This window comes from Caretta caretta, chromosome 3 (genome assembly GCF_965140235.1).
Source record: "Caretta caretta isolate rCarCar2 chromosome 3, rCarCar1.hap1, whole genome shotgun sequence".
In the NCBI taxonomy this organism is placed as follows: Eukaryota; Metazoa; Chordata; order Testudines; family Cheloniidae; genus Caretta; species Caretta caretta.
This window is the reverse complement of record NC_134208.1, coordinates 195,178,265-195,196,093: the sequence shown is the minus strand read 5'-3', so window position 1 is coordinate 195,196,093 and position 17,829 is coordinate 195,178,265. Positions and strand designations below refer to the sequence as shown.

General features: G+C 48.0%; 1 protein-coding gene and 1 long non-coding RNA gene across 3 annotated transcripts in view; one reads left to right on the top strand and one right to left on the bottom strand.

The window, feature by feature from the left end:
- SPRED2 (sprouty related EVH1 domain containing 2) overlaps window positions 1–9,135 on the bottom strand; it is an 85,000-nt gene extending 75,865 nt beyond the window's left edge. For both annotated transcript variants that reach the window (XM_048842706.2, XM_048842707.2), the window contains exon 1: window positions 8,764–9,135. In XM_048842706.2, the coding sequence (XP_048698663.1) occupies window positions 8,764–8,810 (47 nt within the window). In that variant the 5' untranslated portion in view covers window positions 8,811–9,135. The remainder of the gene's footprint in view (window positions 1–8,763) is intronic.
- Window positions 9,136–11,560: 2,425 nt separating this feature from the next.
- Window positions 11,561–17,829, top strand: part of LOC142071465 (uncharacterized) — a 108,025-nt gene continuing 101,756 nt past the window's right edge. Inside the window, exon 1 of the long non-coding RNA XR_012667497.1 lies at window positions 11,561–11,655. This is a non-coding gene — a long non-coding RNA (uncharacterized LOC142071465). The remainder of the gene's footprint in view (window positions 11,656–17,829) is intronic.

The window sequence follows — 17,829 nt, the reverse complement described above, 5'->3', positions numbered from 1 at the left end:
AGGGATAACAAGGCAGAAAGCAGAGGTATCAAGGAAGAAAAGCAGGAGGAGTCTGAGGAAAAACAATTGGGGGGTGGGAGGGGGGAGAAGTGTCCCAAAATCAAGTAAGGAGCTGACTTCACAGACTAAGAGTTTGGAAGATGCTCCGGTATCCTTTGCTCTCACTTGGAGTGAGGAGGGCCTTCATTTCTAGTGGCTGGTTCTGCAGCTGGGAGCTGCTCCTCTTCTTTCCCCTAGGCCTTATGACTGGGGAAAAGTTACAATACCCCCTCTTCAGTTCCTGTTGTGCGTAGTGTACATTTGTTGGTGATTCCATTTTCAGTCCATTTCAGTCTATTTGGCAAAGGAAATAAAAGTGCAAGGATTCTCCTTATACTCCTATTTGCTACATTTCAATCCTAAATATTTCATAGCAGTCCAGTGATGAAAGACTTGCAGAGAAAACAAAGAGAATTAGCCATCCATTCACCTCAACTAAATGGATAACTGGCCTAAGTATTGTGTTTCTGGCTCTCTGTGCACAAGATGCAAAGCCAGGTAGGCTAGAAATTCACTCATCATTTCACAGATTCTACTAAATGAAACATATACCCTCACATCAGAGCTTACATACCATCATTTCTTGCTGTCTACACTACCATGGCAGTTTAAATACACAGACTCACTAGTCTGTTCAGCAAATAGGTTACGTAACAAAGACTCCACCTGCAGTTTCTGATTATGTAGCTCTGTGTGTGCCCATAACATAAACTTGTATTCATGTAAATTTCAGTTTCTCATAGGAAGGCATTATTCTGCCTTTTAACAAACATGCCCAATCCGCTGAAGTCAGCAGGAGCTGCACATATCTTCTTGAGCAGAATCTAGTCCCAAGATACAAGAATATATAGGGTGCAGCCTTGCAAGGCTACAAGTCTTCTTAATCCCTTGACTTCAGTGGAAGTTGAGTGCACCCAGAATACGACAGGCTTGAGTCCCTGTTTTATACCATTTGCTTTGGATTTGTTCTAAATGGCAACAGTCCCTCTGAAGATATAAAAGGTATTCAACTGCCTGACGACTCCTCTCCCAGGTTTTACTCAACTGGAGGATAATTTCCTCCCCTCCAGCACAGTGCGAGATGATGAGTAGAGTTCATTTAATAAACCTGACAGTGAGTGTTGGGAAGCAGAATAATTGGATGGCTCAAGGGATTTATAGTGGCATTCAGTTGCCTTTTGTCTGAGCTGTAGCTCATGAAAGCTCATGCTCAAATAAATTGGTTAGTCTCTAAGGTGCCACAAGTACTCCTTTTCTTTTTGCGAATACAGACTAACACGGCTGTTACTCTGAAAACTGGTTCTAATATGGCTCAGTCTGAGAGACTACAAGTGAGTGCCATCCAATGGTGGTTTGCTGGCCTAACACACAAAGTTATAATTTAAATCCAGCTCTCAGAGAGCTACATTAAAAACATTCCACTACATTGGAGACTCTTGTTTGCAACGTTAGGATTTAATAAACCCGCAGAGGAAATAAACCTTTCAGCCCTAAGTGGCTGTTTTGCCAGGTCAGGAATGGGGCACATTGCAGGGCGGTCCATTGCCACTGCCTGGGCTGCATCTGGTTTATAAGTAGCAAACAACCTCTAGGTCCAGGGCTGTCAACCTGAGAACCACACCTGCCCAGAAACAACAAAAAAGTTTAAAAGGATGTACGGACTATGGACTTTTTTGTCTAACTGAAGTCAAATTATTTGATTCTCCCTTATCACCTCAGCTTCCCAATACCTGAACTTGCTGTTCTGTAAGCTGAGCTTGTCTGTAATTCAGAGTCAAGTGCTACCTCTGGTGAGAAATACGGTGCACTTCTACCAGCTCTGTTCCTCCCCTGTTGTCTTGACCTCTCTTCCTCTTGCTTTCTCACTTGACCATGTGCCACATATCCTCCCCATAAACCATTCAGGATGTAGCATAAATACATAAATAAACAAACCTAGGAGTCCCTTTAAAGCCCTGGCCTGGGATAAGGAAGTAGAAGGTGCTAGATTCAATTATCACAGCTCATTAAGAACTTCCCTTGAAAACAGTTAGTTCTCAATGTAATTGAATCCATTAGCTAGTTACTTGTAGTATTTTTTAAAGTAACGTATAAACATCAGAAATAATCATATTACATTTTTAGGCCACAGAGTGAATGGTTACATTTTGGCAAGCCTGCATTTCCTGTCCCAAGCGCAAGCAATGATGTCACGACACACAGTATGGCCAGTGTCTTCCTGCACAGCTTGTACTCATGACCAAAAAAAAAAAAAAAAAAGCAATCAGTTGTTTATTACATCTAGGAGAAAGCAGTCAGTAATGTGCAATACACAAAGTTACTATGAAAATGAGACAAGTCTAATTCTAAAGGGCAACCTTAACGCTTCACTATGTTCAGTATTCACAGTAAGCACAGTGATGATTTATGGTTTTGGGATCAGTGTATCTAAGGGCTTGGCTACACTTGCGAGTTACAGCGCAGTAAAGGAGCCCCGGGCGCACTAGCTCACTACCCGTCCACACTGGCAAGGCACGTAGAGCGCTCTGACTCTGCGGCTACAGAGCTGCTGGTTCTCCACCTCGGCAAGTGGAATAACATTTGCTGCGCCCCTGCTGGAGCGCCGCGGCACCAGTGTGGACGAGGTGTTGCTTTACTGCGCTCTGATCAGCCTCTGGAAACGTCCCATAATCCTCTTAAGTCAAGTGGCCACTCTTATCATTGTTTTTGAATCGCTCCAGGAATGCGGATATGCCCTTTGAAAGCTCCGTTTCTGACAGCTGGCTGTTCTTCTGCTCCGAGACAAAGCAAACCATTAGTGTGGAATGCTCTGTGTGTGTGAGAGGCGCACCGGGGGTGGGGGGAAGAGGGAGGTCTGCTGCTGTCTGAACTTACAAGACAGCATGCTGACATGCTCTCAGCCCCCCAAAAACCCACTCTCTCTTCCCCCACATACACACAACACACTCCCTGTCACACTCCACCCCCGCCCCATCTGAAAAGCACACTGCAGTCACTTGCATGCTGGGATAGCTGCCCATAATGCGCCGCTCCCAATGCCGCTGCAAGTGTTGCAAATGTGGCCACGCCAGTGCGCTTGAAGCTGTCAGTGTGGACAGACAGCAGCGCTTTCCCTACTGTGCACTCTGAAGGCTGGTTTAACTCAAAGCATTCTACATTTGCAAGTGTAGCCATGCCCTGACAATAAAACCAGCTGCAAAACATGCCAATGCAAAGTTAATATTCCACTTTAAATTGTTATTTGAAACATTTCAAGAGGATTGCTAGTCATATTTGCAAAGTTTGGGATGTGTCTCTACTGTTTCTAGGACCAAGTTTCTGCAAGGTCAGCGTACCATGGCACAATTGCTACAGACTTCCATAAAGCAACTTTGACACTTCTAATCAGAGTCACAAACTATTTGCTCCCCAGCCAACTTAATGCCATGAATAAGCTACAGGTGCCTGGTGGAGGAGCTAAGGCCAGTTTATTTCTGAAGGAGAGCATCCACACAAGGTGTCAAGGTTCCTTCCCCATTCTGAACTCTAGGGTACAGATGTGGGAACCCGCATGAAAGACACCCTAAGCTTATTCTTACCAGCTTAGGTTAAAAACTTCCCCAAAGTACAAACTTTACCTTGTCCTTGAACAGTATGCTGCCACCACCAAGCGTTTTAAACAAAGAACAGGGAAAGGACCACTTGGAGACTTCTTCCCCCCCCAAAATATCCCTGCAAGCCCTACTCACCCCCTTTCCTGGGGAGGCTTGAGAATAATATCCTAACTAATTGGTTACAAAATCATCAAAGACCCAAACCCCTGGATCTTGGAACAATGGAAAAATCAGTCAGGTTCTTAAAAGAAGGATTTTATTAAAAAAAAGAAAGGTAAAAATCATTTCTGTAAAATCCGGATGGAAAATACTTTACAGGGTATTCAGATTCAAAACACAGAGGATCGCCCTCTGGGCAAAACCTTAAAGTTACAGAAAACAGGAATAAACCTCCCTCTTAACACAGGGAAAATTCACATAAAACAAAAGATAAACTAATCCGCCTTGCTTGGCTTACCTATACTGGAGACTTGGATTAGGATGGGTTGGAGAAGATGGATTTCTGTCTGGCCTCTCTCAGTCCCAAGAGAGAACAACCACGTAAACAAAGAGCACAAACAAAAGCCTCCCCCCCCCCAAAGATTTGAAAGTATCTTGTCCCCTTATTGGTCCTTTGGGTCAGGTGCCAGCCAGGTTAGCTGAGCTCCTTAACCCTTTACAGGTAACAGGATGCTGGCCAGGAGGGATTTTATAGCACTGTATACGGAAAGGTGGTTACCCTTCTCTTTATATTTATGACACAAGGGTTTAATGTGCTATAACTTCACATTTTAAGTTAATTTGTCTTAACTTTCCTGAGTGTCCCCATATAGACAAGCCCCGAGACTAACTTAATTATCTTGACACAGTACAACAAACAACACTACACACAAACAAATCTCATTTTCTGACCTTTTCCATTTAATTACTTCCTGTGACTTCTTCTGGAACTGGGGGTATGCATTATGCTCAATGAAAGTAGCATTAAATATAACAATCTTTTTGTACATGCAAATTCTGATGGAATCTTATATTCTTCCCAGTGAAACCTGTAAACACAACACCAGCAATGTGCATTTAGGATTTGAGTTACATATTACCTGCCCATTTCTTGAAAATAAATTAACATCTGTACAGAACACAGAATCAACTAACCTATAGTCTTCAATTCTAAAGACAATTGTAGTGGAATGGCCCAGAGGAACATGGAATTTAACATTTTTTTTTTATATATCTCCTAGCTTCAATTCACTCAACACTACATCTTAATTAGGTTTAAGTTTTATTAAATATTCGCAAGCCCATTAACACCAACATGAATTAGAAGTACTGTGGTGATATGCAGATGGGGAAAGGAATGGGGACAGAAATAAAGCTCTAGAAGCAGAAAGAGGCATTCTGTGCAATGACAAATGCACCTTCAAATATTGATCTTAATGTTTCAAACACTCAGTTTGGATTTACAAATGGTTACAGAGTTGTTCCAAAGTTTGCTCAGCTCAATACACTAAAACAAAAACAAAACAAAAAATTACCTTGAAGAAGGTTGTTTTAGAATACATCTCAACAGTGGCCATTTTTGTAATCTAGTTACATTTGCTCGTAGTGTACTCAGTGAAACTAGAATAACTAAGCAAATCAGAGCCAGATATCAAGGGCAAATAGAAGAGCTTATTACCACTGTTCGGCGAGCTTAAGGAAATTGATCAGAGTATTGGTCCTTACTTCTTTTTCCTGAAGTGAAAAACAACGTACAAGTCACAACTTCAGCAACACTATCCATCAGTTTAGGATAGGAGGTGAAGAATTACTTATAAAGGAAATTACAGAGAATATTGAGGCAAGTCATAATGTAAACTGCCTGAGTTGTACTGCATCAAGCCATGTTTCACCAGAACAAACAAGAATACTCTTGCAAATACTTGCTCAGGATGTTTAACGACCACAAGTGGTCAGGACCTTTGTTTTACATTTGACCTGAAAGGCAGCACCTCCAATAGCCATGATGACAATTAGCACTATATGGGGAAACTGGTTCAACAGTAACTCAGACTAAAGAGCGCTGCCCACTGAGGCTCCAGCACCACTTCCACTCGCCCATGAGATTTTCTTGTACATCACACATTTAAGTAATGGCCAGGGACAGCTTTGCTTGGTTAAACTGTGACGATCCCAGGGCAAACTAGTGTGGCATTGCTTCCCGCCCCCTGGCAAAAAAACCCTGTCAAAATAAAATAGTCATGAGTTAGTTTCCTTTTTAAAAGCGTGACCGAAATGTAAGTCTAAACAGTGGGACAGTTAAAGGGAAAAATGATTCTAAAACAAATCAAAATGAACCACTGAAAAACAAAGCATCAGATTTCTGAACAGAATTCTCTCAATTTTGTAATATGCTGTTTTAAATCAACATCCATCCTGGCACCAACCCCCAAATGCACTTAGAATACTCTGTCTTCTAATACCATAAAAAGTACAATATTGTTTAATTAGATAAAAGAGCATAAATACATAACCACTAACCACCTTAATCCACTGTAAACCAGAAAGTTAATTTCTCCACTACAGACTAACTGTGCTTAGACGTGGCCTAATAGGCTGGAAAGCGTGGCAACCATTTTTTGTAATACTACTAAAAAACCCACCTTAGAGTTTTTGTTTTAAACCTAACTTAATTAGTGGAAAAAATCCATACGATAAACTGGACTCTTACTTGGAAGAATTGCCATAGTCTGCTAGACTTCAAAATAATTTATTATTAATCTAGCCGATCACAATTTCAGAAGCTATGCATATAGTTTACAGCTTCTCCATTGAGAAATGTGAAAAATATAATCCCTCTTAACACCTGGGTTGAAGTTAAAAGCCATTTCCTTCACCACTCTTTCTGCCTCAACCTGATTTAGTGTTGGTTCGGTTTTTAGTTATAGCGATAACATTTGACACTCCACTGAACTACCATTTTTATTGTAAACAGGAATAAAGCTGTACATTTTTTACAATGTTTTAAAGTACCTGTGAGCAGCTGGGTATTTTAAGTATGGGGCTAATGCCAAATACTGGAGCATATATCCATTTTATATGCTGAGACTCACTTTTCTGTCTGACAAACCCAGAAAAAGATAGCCAGGAACAATGTTTTGGTGAGTACATCTCTTAAATAGGTTTCTGTAATATTACAGTAACATCTTTGTTAATTTATTTTTGAGACCAGTCTTCTCAATAATTATGAAATAAATGCAAACATGGCATTCCCAGCATTTACCCACAAAACAATCTTGTAGAAGTATTAATCTATTTATTTGCAAATACTGTTAACACTGACAGGTTTAACTGGAGAACAAGAAAAAAGCATTACAATATTGGAGGAGTTCAGCTCTTTCTACTCTGTTGCTATTGAAATAGAAGTGTCATGCTAACAGTCTGAGTTGTATATTAAATATCTTGTTCATTTTATTGATGACTACTGCCATATTGCACTGCAGGAAGGTTACATACCTAAGACTTGACTTGATCCTGCAAACGCTAAAGAACATGTGCTTTATGTAAATTTAAACATGCATGTAAGTGACTGCAGAATCCGAGCCATTATTATAATTGCCACAATGGAACAGTTGAATAAATTATACTACAACTCCTTTTTTCTTCAACCATGTCAAATCAAGATTTCTGGACAAAATGTGAGGGCATGGGTCTGAAGAACTCATTACTAAATATGCATACAAAGATTGTAAGCTGCAGAAAGCAGAGGGTAGTGCACTTTTAATAGGCATTTCCCCACACCAATTACTTTTAAGCAGAGTCCAATGTTATTTGATGGTTTGACATTTAACCTTTTATTTAGGTCTACTACCATTCCTTGCATATGATGGGCAAGGTTCATTATTTGCAACAGGTATATATATACACCCAGTGGAATCCCCTAGTCAAGTGGGGATACCGCATTCCTGCACCAATCTTCACGCAAACGAAGAGGCAGGAACCGCTCTTCCGAACGCGTTGATGGCCACCCAAATTAGGGGCAACAGTAACACTATGCTCCCCACGCCTGCGAGATTACACCTTCGACATCGACCGCACCTCGCCTATGCTGCAAAACTGAGTCACTTCCCCTTCAGCGGAGCGCATGGAGGAGGAGGTGGTTTGGGGCCCACGAGTGTTGTTTTTTCTGTAGAGGGAGAGTTTCCCAGCCAGGCAAAGCCGCTCCCCGCCAGGCCCTGCGGGCAGCAGCCGCGCACCAGGCAGCCGGAGCGAGTGAATGGGACAGGCTGAAGGTTACCGGATTTGTGAATGCCAGGATCATGTGACAATAACGGGAACCGTCCTATTCACAAACAGCCGCCGCCGCCGCCGCGCCACTGGCTGAGCCGGCCCACGGGGCAGGGAGAGGCGAGCTCTGCCCCTGCCCGCCTCCAGCCATGCACCCTGCCCGGCGGGGGAGGCCGAGCCCAGCCCCAGGGCAGGCTCCGCGGGGGTGTTGCAGCGCCCGCCGGCAGGCCAGGCACGCTCCGCCGGGCGCCCCGGACCGCCCCGTTCGCACGGGACCGCCGCCGCCCCAGGCCCAAGCCGCTGCTGGGTCTCCGCGGCAGCCCCGCGGGGCCGCTCCGCCAGCGGCCAGCCCCGCACGCCGCGCCAGGCCCTCGCCTGTCTGGACGGGGCTTTTTTTTTTTTTTTTTATGAATGAAAATGTGGTATGCAAATGAGGCGATTCAAGAAAAAAGAAATGGCGGATGTGAGGGCTGCAGCGCGCACACCCCGGGGGAGGGGACTGCCCAGGCTGGAGGCACGGGCCGGGGGCTTCCAAGAACCAGGCTGGGAGAGCCGGGAGCGGGGGGGGACAGGGTTAGTAGGACCGTTCATATGGCCCAGGCACAGACAACACACTGGGCCTCCCCGGCCGCGGGACCTTCCTGCCCCCTCCCCGCCAGCAACAAAGGCTGCAGAGACACGCACCGTGCACCCAGTGCACCCAGCAGGGGCCCTGCAACCAGCAAAGGGGGGCGGGGGGGCGCACAGGCTGGGCATGGCTGCAGGGCGCAGCAGGCATGCACCGCCCCCGCTGGCTTGGCCCGGGGTACCCCCCAGCAGCCCTTCCACGCACAAGTGCCGTAAGTTTGCCCTCCCCCCCCCCAGGTGTTTCTCTCCCGTCACTTACTCGTCTGGGTGGGTTTCCTCGGTCATTTTCTCCACCTCTAGGCTCATCCGCCGCCGCGGGCAGCCGGGCTGCGCCTCCGCATCTTCCTGGGCTTCACATTGCGGGGGAGGCCGCCCGGCTGCGGGCGGGGGCTCGGGGCGGGCCCGGTCAGCGGGCGGCGGCACGAGGAGCAGCAGCAGCAGCAGCGCCCGGGTGCAGCCGGCGGCCCCGCGCGAGCCCCATCCCCGCCTCAGTCACTCCATGGCCGAGGCGCGCGCCGCCGCCGACGGCAGGAGGAAGCTGGGCGGAAGCGATGACGTGATCGGGCAGCCCCGCCGCTGCCAAAGCCGCCGCCGCGCGGCAGCCTCCACGCCCGCCGGAGCGCGGGGACTGCGGAGCCCGAGCGAGCCGGGGAGGGGCGGAGACGCGTCTGCGAACTAGGACCTCCCCCTACCTCCTTCTCCAGCCGGCCGGCCGGGCCCAGCCGCGCTCGGCGTGCACGGGGCGGCGCTGCGCCAGCCGCCGCCTCTGCTCCCCGTAGTGCCGGCCGTGCCCCTCCCGCTGCGTGGGCTCCCCCCCACTCGTGTAACCCCGGCCGGGCCCCTCCCGCTGCGTGGGCTCGCCCCCCCCACTCGTGTAACCCTGGCCGGGCCCCTCCCGCTGCGTGGGCTCGCCCCCCCCACTCGTGTAACCCCGGCCGGGCCCCTCCCGCTGCGTGGGCTCCCCCCCACTCGTGTAACCCCGGCCGGGCCCCTCCCGCTGCGTGGGCTCCCCCCCACTCGTGTAACCCCGGCCGGGCCCCTCCCGCTGCGTGGGCTCCCCCCCACTCGTGTAACCCCGGCCGGGCCCCTCCCGCTGCGTGGGCTCCCCCCCACTCGTGTAACCCCGGCCGGGCCCCTCCCGCTGCGTGGGCTCGCCCCCCCCCACTCGTGTAACCCCGGCCGGGCCCCTCCCGCTGCGTGGGCTCGCCCCCCCCACTCGTGTAACCCCGGCCGGGCCCCTCCCGCTGCGTGGGCTCGCCCCCCCCCCCACTCGTGTAACCCCGGCCGGGCCCCTCCCGCTGCGTGGGCTCGCCCCCCCCCACTCGTGTAACCCCGGCCGGGCCCCTCCCGCTGCGTGGGCTCGCCCCCCCCCACTCGTGTAACCCCGGCCGGGCCCCTCTTGTTGCGTGGGCTCGCCCCCCCCACTCGTGTAACCCCGGCCGGGCCCCTCCCGCTGCGTGGGCTCCCCCCCACTCGTGTAACCCCGGCCGGGCCCCTCCCGCTGCGTGGGCTCGCCCCCCCCCACTCGTGTAACCCCGGCCGGGCCCCTCCCGCTGCGTGGGCTCGCCCCCCCCCACTCGTGTAACCCCGGCCGGGCCCCTCCCGCTGCGTGGGCTCGCCCCCCCCCACTCGTGTAACCCCGGCCGGGGCCCACCCGCTGCGTGGGCTCGCCCCCCCCCCCACTCGTGTAACCCCGGCCGGGCCCCTCCCGCTGTGTGGGCTCGCCCCCCCCCACTCGTGTAACCCCGGCCGGGCCCCTCCCGCTGTGTGGGCTCGCCCCCCCCCCCACTCGTGTAACCCCGGCCGGGCCCCTCCCGCTGCGTGGGCTCCCTCCCACTCGTGTAACCCCGGCCGGGCCCGCCCCGCTGCGTGGGGTCGCCCCCCCCCCCACTCGTGTAACCCTGGCCGGGCCCCTCCCGCTGCATGGGCTTCCCTCGCACCCATGGCAGCGGGGCCTCTCCTGCTGCATAGGATCCCTTGTAGAACCCCAGCCCTCAATACTGCATGGTGTCCCCCAGATAACCACAGCAGAGTCTCGCTGTGCTGCATGGATGCCCCGGTGTAACCTCAGCTGGGCCCTTCTGTGCTGTATGTGATCCCCCTGTATCTCCAGCCCCCTGTACACCATGGGATCCACCCCAGCTAATCCCACCCAGGTTCCTCCGTGCTTCACGGGATCCCCCCGTGTAACCTTGGATGGGTCCCTCCGTGCTGCATGGGATTCCCCCCCGTTTAACCTTACCCTGTACCCCCAGCCTCCTGTGTAGTATGGGACTCCCCACAGATCATCCCAGCCTGGCTGCTCTGTGCTGCATGGGATCCTTCAGACATCCCCAGCTCTCAGGACTGTATGGGCTCCCCCAGCTGAGCCCTCCCCACTTTGCATGGGATCCCCCATATAACCCCAGTCCCCTGTACTGCATTGAGTCCCCAGATAACCCCAGCCCCTCAGTAAAGTATTGGATCCCCCATATTACCCCAGCCGCGCAGTAGTGGTTCTGCCCCCTATACAATCCCATCTGTCTCAAAAATGCATTTGCTTCTGTATAAATCGAGCCTCTTGATGCATCTGATACCCCATATAACTCAACCCCACAATATAACCCTGGCCCCCTCAATAATGCATCTGATCCCTCGTGAAACCCAAGACCCCAGGAATACATCTGCCCCTATATAACCACAGCTCTGTCTCAAAAATGCATCTGCCTTCATATAACCCCATACCCTTCAATAACACATCTGATACCCCATATAATCCAAGCTTCTAAGGACGTATCTCTCTCTTATAACCCCATTCCCTGGAGCCTCAGATCCTATGCTTATTTTAAGGGACAATATCTGTAACTGCCCCCCCCCCCCCCCACCACCACACACACACACACACCCTTAGTATCTTTGCAGGAATGTCTTCCACACCCATGTGTTTCAAAGCAGTTAAAAGGCGCACCTTTTATGTTCCCTTCCCAAATACCCCTACTCGGAGCTGCCAGATATGAATGGGGAAGGCTCTTGCTCCTGCCCACCAAACGCAAAGGCCATTCATGCAAACAGAGCTGGAGCAGCGATTCTGTCCTCAGCTCACCCCCTTGTGCTCAGGGACTGCAGCATTTGCTATAGCACTAGGCAGCTGTGCACACGCTGGGACACCCTGGTAAGTGGTAATGCGGGAGATAAGGGATTTTTTTTTCACTTTCTTTGCTTCTAGGGTTGTAAATCAAATCCCTTCATGTTAGTTTCATGCATTTGATTTGTTTTTGCATTTTTCATTGATTTTTGTCTTGTTTTCTGTTTGCCTTCATTTCACTTCCCAGGGAGCTCTTTGCTGTGGTGCCAGGTGGTTTGGTGGAGTTCAACACACTCTCCCCCAAGCAGCGTCATGCTTTATAATAATAGTAATGCTTGGTACTTGTCTTCACACAAGTCTGTAAGCTGCATTGAATGATACTGGCATTGTAAAAGAATGAATAATAATGTTATATATTTATATTACTTCCATATTTTCAGCACTATATAAATATAGCACCTTATTACAGCAGATCCTCTATTTTACAAACCAATTGGGGATTGAGGTGTTCATAAAACTGAATATCTCACAATTACAGTAGGCATGGTGTATAAGTTCCAGTGCATCACTTTCTTGCAGTTCTTCAAACCACTGCAAATCGATTTCCAATGCATTGAAGGCATCAGAACGTGAGGGATGTTAACTTGTTCTTCATCAACATCACATTTGTTCTGTATTTTGTTTCTTCCTGTTTGGAAAAATACTTCATATCACTGGTTTTTCGTAAGATTGTTGTTTGTAAACTTGAAGTTCTACTGTGTTTCCAAGTATTAGAGGGGTAGCCGTGTTAGTCTGTATCCACAAAAACAACAAGGAATCCAGTGGCACCTTAAAGACTAACAGATTTATTTGGGCATAAGCTTTCATGGGTAAAAACCCCACTTCTTTAGATGCATGGAGTTTGTTTTTGTATTTCCAAGGGTCTCAAAGCACTTTACAGAATAAAGTACTTACTTTATAGATTAAATCAAAAGCCTGTACTATAAAAGCTAGGCTATACACAGACACAATGTACTATAATGGCTCCTCCAGGAGCCTTCCAACATGTTTTGCTTAACTTTTAATTGAAGAAACTTGTTTATACATCTAATCAGACAGCAACAAAGAGACATTTCACTTTCTGTTCAGTCTCTCTCTTCTTTTGCTGTTACTTGTTTTTATAACTCACTTTATTGTACACTTATAATAATTATAAAGCATCTTCCCCAAAAGCGTATTCTAAAAAGATTCTTACACAGGGAAATAAGTCATGATTACTGTGTACTCCTGCAGACACTTGCTACCAGCATGGTGCTTACTACCATGAATAGTCCTATTGGTTTGAATGGGACTACTCATTGTAGTAGGCATTATACCTGGCAAGTGTCTGGAGGATCAGGCCCATAGTTAGGACATATTATTCTCCAGTTCACTGACACCATGGGTTGTATTATTGTTCCAATCTGCACTACGAGTTCTTGTGTGGCATGCAAGGCACAAAATAGTTCCATTGTAGCGTGGGTCTCAGTGATCTTGAACTAAATACCAAGACTGTGGCTAACCTTGTGTACCTGCACATGGAATTAAAGGGATTAAGTCACCTCCTTCCTCCCCTGCACTGGCCACCTGCATCACAGGTTATACTGTTGTGTAGACTGGCCTCTGCTTAGCTGCTACTACTCCCCCTCCCACACAAGTGGGCAGGGTCCGGATTGCTCTCCCATCCCCTCAACACACCAGCCAGCATAGCTAGCCAGCGAAGAGGTAAACCACAGGAATAGATAGAGTTGGTTGTGGATTACTGGCAGCAAGGGGGGAACTAGGGCCTCATTTGTAACTCTCTCAGCCATAGTTTGGTCCTTGGTCTGCTCCTGGGGCAGCATAAATAACCTCCCAGTCATGCCTTAAATTATTGACTAGGTTTAACCACCCCTACCATCAGGGGTTTTTTAAAGTAAAGAAATAACCAGTTATTAGCTGTGTTTTACATCAATACCCTGATTTCTTAACAGGAAAGGGGCTGATGAATGTCTGGGATAGGACGTGTCAGAGCCCTGGGAAGCTGACACGCAAATTTTCAGCTGTTAGCATGTGGCAAGGCCTCAACTCCACTATCCCCTAGGAACCAGCTTTATGAAGACTGAAAGTGTGATGCCTGTTGTTGCTAGGAGCTGCAGCTGAATGCCCTGGGGGCTGGCAAGGTCATGCATGTCTGAGAGAGAGAAGCTGCAAGTAAAGGGGAGCTGCTTTTCCAGACCCAAAAAGGCAGGAGAGAGGAGTGTGGCCCTGACCCACTGGCAGGTGGGCGACACCTGGGAGGGGCAAGAAGGGTTACATGCCCCCCTCCAGATGCCTGGGGTGGGGCACATTCAGCAGAGAACCACAGCAGTGAAAAGAGCAGAATATGGGGCCGCTGGGGCCCGCCCCCAGGCCTTCCATGCAGCTGTGTCTCCTGTCTGGGGTTTGTACAGCCCCGCCAGAGGGCAGGGCTGGGAATGGTACAGCCACAATGGAGAACAGGGTTGGGGGTGGTACAGCCACGCCAGAGGAGCTGCCGGCGTGGGGCCACCCGGCGGCTCCACATTCTGCTTCTTTAGCTGCCCTGATTCCTGGGAGAGCCCTGCGATTCAGATATCTGTATCTGCTGAAATCAATACCGAGTGCAGCGGGCGGATAGAGGCTACCCCCAAGGTAACGTGGGATGGGGAGAGCGTGGAGGCCCCAGGCTGGGGGCGGGGCAGGGTGGAGTCACGTGGGGAGGTCATGTGCCCCCCCCTTTAACTGGTGCCATGCTTTGTGTGTCTCCCATGAGTTGCCATCGGCAGACTAATCGTCAGCTCCTCTCATCTGGCAACCTTCTTCCTTTCTTTCCTGTAGAAGAGGGGTTGTTGAGAGTTGCATGCTATCGTTAGAAGTGAGGGACAAAAGAATGAGTCCTGTGTTCCCATACAATCCTTCTCAAGTCATGGACAAAGAAGCAACTTGCCCATCTTAGAAGCAAAGAGCCATTTCCATGAGGCATTTTAATACTGTTGCCTCTCGGCCCAAGCAATTAGCCAATATTCAGTTCCTTGCCAGGTTAGGTACTCCTTTGATGATATTCCATGTATTTACAATGAATCTACACAAAGTCCTATTTCACTGAACACAGTAGGAACAAACAACAGGAGGCAGTTTCCTTTCACAGAAATCCATGCCTGCTTTCCAGCTGGTCCTGTGCCCCAAGGAGCTGTCTCAGGGTCATGATACCAATGCTTCTCTCACTGTCCACTTGCTTTCTCCTAGCTCTCTGCTTCTCACAGACACGCACAACTACTGGGTTTTCAATCAGCCCCTGGGGAACCCCTTGCCCACGTAACCCTGCTTCTGACTGGCTTTGCATGTGGTCTGGTCTCTTTGCTGATGGTTATTGATTCAGCTTTCTTACTCCACAAAGAAGCCTACAATATTTGCTTTTTACTGTACATTTATCCTGGATTAAAGGTAGCTAACAGCATGAGCTATGTGTCTTCCGGTAGCCAGCACCCTCCTGCATAACAGTATCTATGCAGGTCCGCTGTGTTGTTCTTGGCTAAAGAGGGTACTGACAAAAATGGTATCATTCTTTACATGCGACTGAATGTCTGCAAATACATTGTGAAATCCTTTCCTAGCTCTGAAAAAAACAGAAAAAAAGTCATTTTCAGTTTGCCCCTAACAAGTGAAAACCCAGTAAGTATAAATATACATGAGGGACAAACACATGAGCAGCTGTAGAAACTGATTTTTGGAAAATAAGATTTAATTTGTATAGTCGAATGACCCTTACAAAAGGTGATAATGAAAAACCAAAATTCCACCATAATTGATTAGTAGTGGGAAAAAAAATATTTCCGTCCGGTCTAAGCTTTATTTCCAAGAAGGTCATCTTTGGCTGCTGTCCTGTGGAAACTCCTTATCTGCAAAGTCTACTTCTTATTCTAAATGGGAAATACCTCTTTTTAGCAGATACATTGAACTTAATTTTAAAGGGAAGTCAGATCAGTCTTAGGTAATTGTGAGTGGAAATCGTGGCACGTACATGTCCAACTACCTGATTGTGCTTGCAAATCTAAATGGCGTAATTTGTGCCAACAACTATTTGAAGGCTCAGAATTGGAAGCTGTTTTTGGAAAACTTGGCTCATTACGCACTTCACAACCTCTCTTCCCCACAGGCAGAAGTTGATTAAATTTGCAGGGTCTATTTCAAGTCATTCTTACACCAGTTTTGTGCTGGTTTAAGTCAACTTATTTCAGTTGGTTTACAGTGGTGTAGGTGAGCTAAGAATCAGTTGATAGTGTCTAATACCTTAAAAGGAACAAAACAGTCCTGTAGAGATACTGTAGGAATCATACGCTTTGTTTTGTCAAAAAGAAAAGGAGTACTTGTGGCACCTTAGAGACTAACAAATGTATTTGAACATCAGCTTTTGTGAGCTACAGCTCACTTCATCATACAGCTAAATTCAGTGCCTTGCATAATGACAGGTTTCAGAGTAGCAGCCATGTTAGTCTGTATTTGCAAAAAGAAAAGGAGGACTTGTGGCACCTTAGAGACTAACAAATGTATAAGCTCACAAAAGCTTATGCTCAGATACATTTGTTAGTCTCTAAAGTGCCACAAGTCCTCCTTTTCTTTTTGCAAATACAGACTAACATGGCTGCTACTCTGAAACCTTTGTTTTGTCAGTTCACCACATTGTAGAAGTTAAAATTACTTTGTCACCATTTTTTTCATAGTGCTGACTTTTGCTTTTGCTCTCTGTCATTTGTAAATATCCTCTTACAAGCTAGAAAACAAACGTACTTTCCTTAATGATTTGGTCCTTGTCCTATGCGTAAAGCACGTTTCCCCACTGTGTTTCTGGGTTGCTGGGTTTACAAAGGCCGTTAAGTTCTATTACACCTTTTAATGCCAAAATGTCTGTGTACAGCAAAAGTACTGATGATGTCAGCAGATTACTGAAAATAGTATTTGGTTGTTAACTGCTGCAGGACCAGAATGAGTATAGAAGATAGAACTAAGACATAGCAGGGGTCATGTGGAGAAAATAGTGTATCGTAATTAGGCATGGACGTCTTAGACTTGTACGTATCTGTAAATGTCAATAAATATCAGTTTCACTGTACACACAAACTGAAGAAAAAATATTTCTATTGATGATCATAGAAAATTAAAGATAGGCAAAGTAAGAAAAATGCTACTTGAGAAATTGTTGGAGTTTGACAAAGTTATTTACTTAGTATATTTTGACATATGGTGTTGACAAGTTGTGTATTAGTGGTCATAAAGCTTTAACGTTTTGAATCTCAATGGCATGAAATAAATGTCTGAACCCGCTTAATTTCCTGCAACTGTGACAATTTGAATAGATAAAAATAAGAAATGCTTAAAATAAAGTTTGATATCTGTTGAAGTTATCAAAATATTAAAATTGAATTCTGCTAAGCCTAGTCATAATTAAAGCTGCAAATCATTCACGGCTTCCATGACTTTCCGAGACCTCCGTGAATTTTGCAGCGCTGGTGCACTGACCCCCCAGGACCACCCCAGCAGCTGGGGAAGCCCCAGGGTCAGCTGCACTGGCCGCTGCTCCGGCAGCCCCAAGTAGCTGGTCCCTGGCACTGCCTTGGAGCAGCGGTGGCGGGGCTCTGGGCCGTCGCCGGCCAGACCTGCAGGCCCTGGCTGACCCTCACCCAAAGTGGCAGCAGCGCTACGGGCCACCCCCTGCCCGGACTGGTGGCAGCAGCGGGAGGGCCACGGGCCGTCCCCCACAGCAGTGGCAGGGGGCCCCGTACGATCCCCCCCGCCAGCAGCAGGGGGCCCTGGGTTACCTCCAGTGGCAATGGGCCCCGGGCTGCCCCCCGCAACAGAAGCATCACCCCGCGCTGCCCCGCCCCCAGCAGCAGTCTTTAGGAGCACCCCCTCCCCGCAGGTAAGGTTTAGTCACAGGTACTTTTAGTAAAAGTCATGGACAGGTCACTGGGCCATGACTTTTTGTTTATTGCCCGTGACCTGTCCATGACTTTTACTAAAAATACCTGTGACTAAAACGTAGCCTTAATCATAATGCATATGCACAAGGGGTCTGAATTATGATTGTGGGGGCAACCTTAATTCTGGCATTTCCTAACTCTTCCATGCTTAACTTTGCAACCTTAATGTTCTTTTAATGTAATTCTTTTGTTTGTAATAAATACATAATGGTCAGATATGGACTCCTCTTAGACTTAAGAATTGGATTTTGTACCATAACTCATT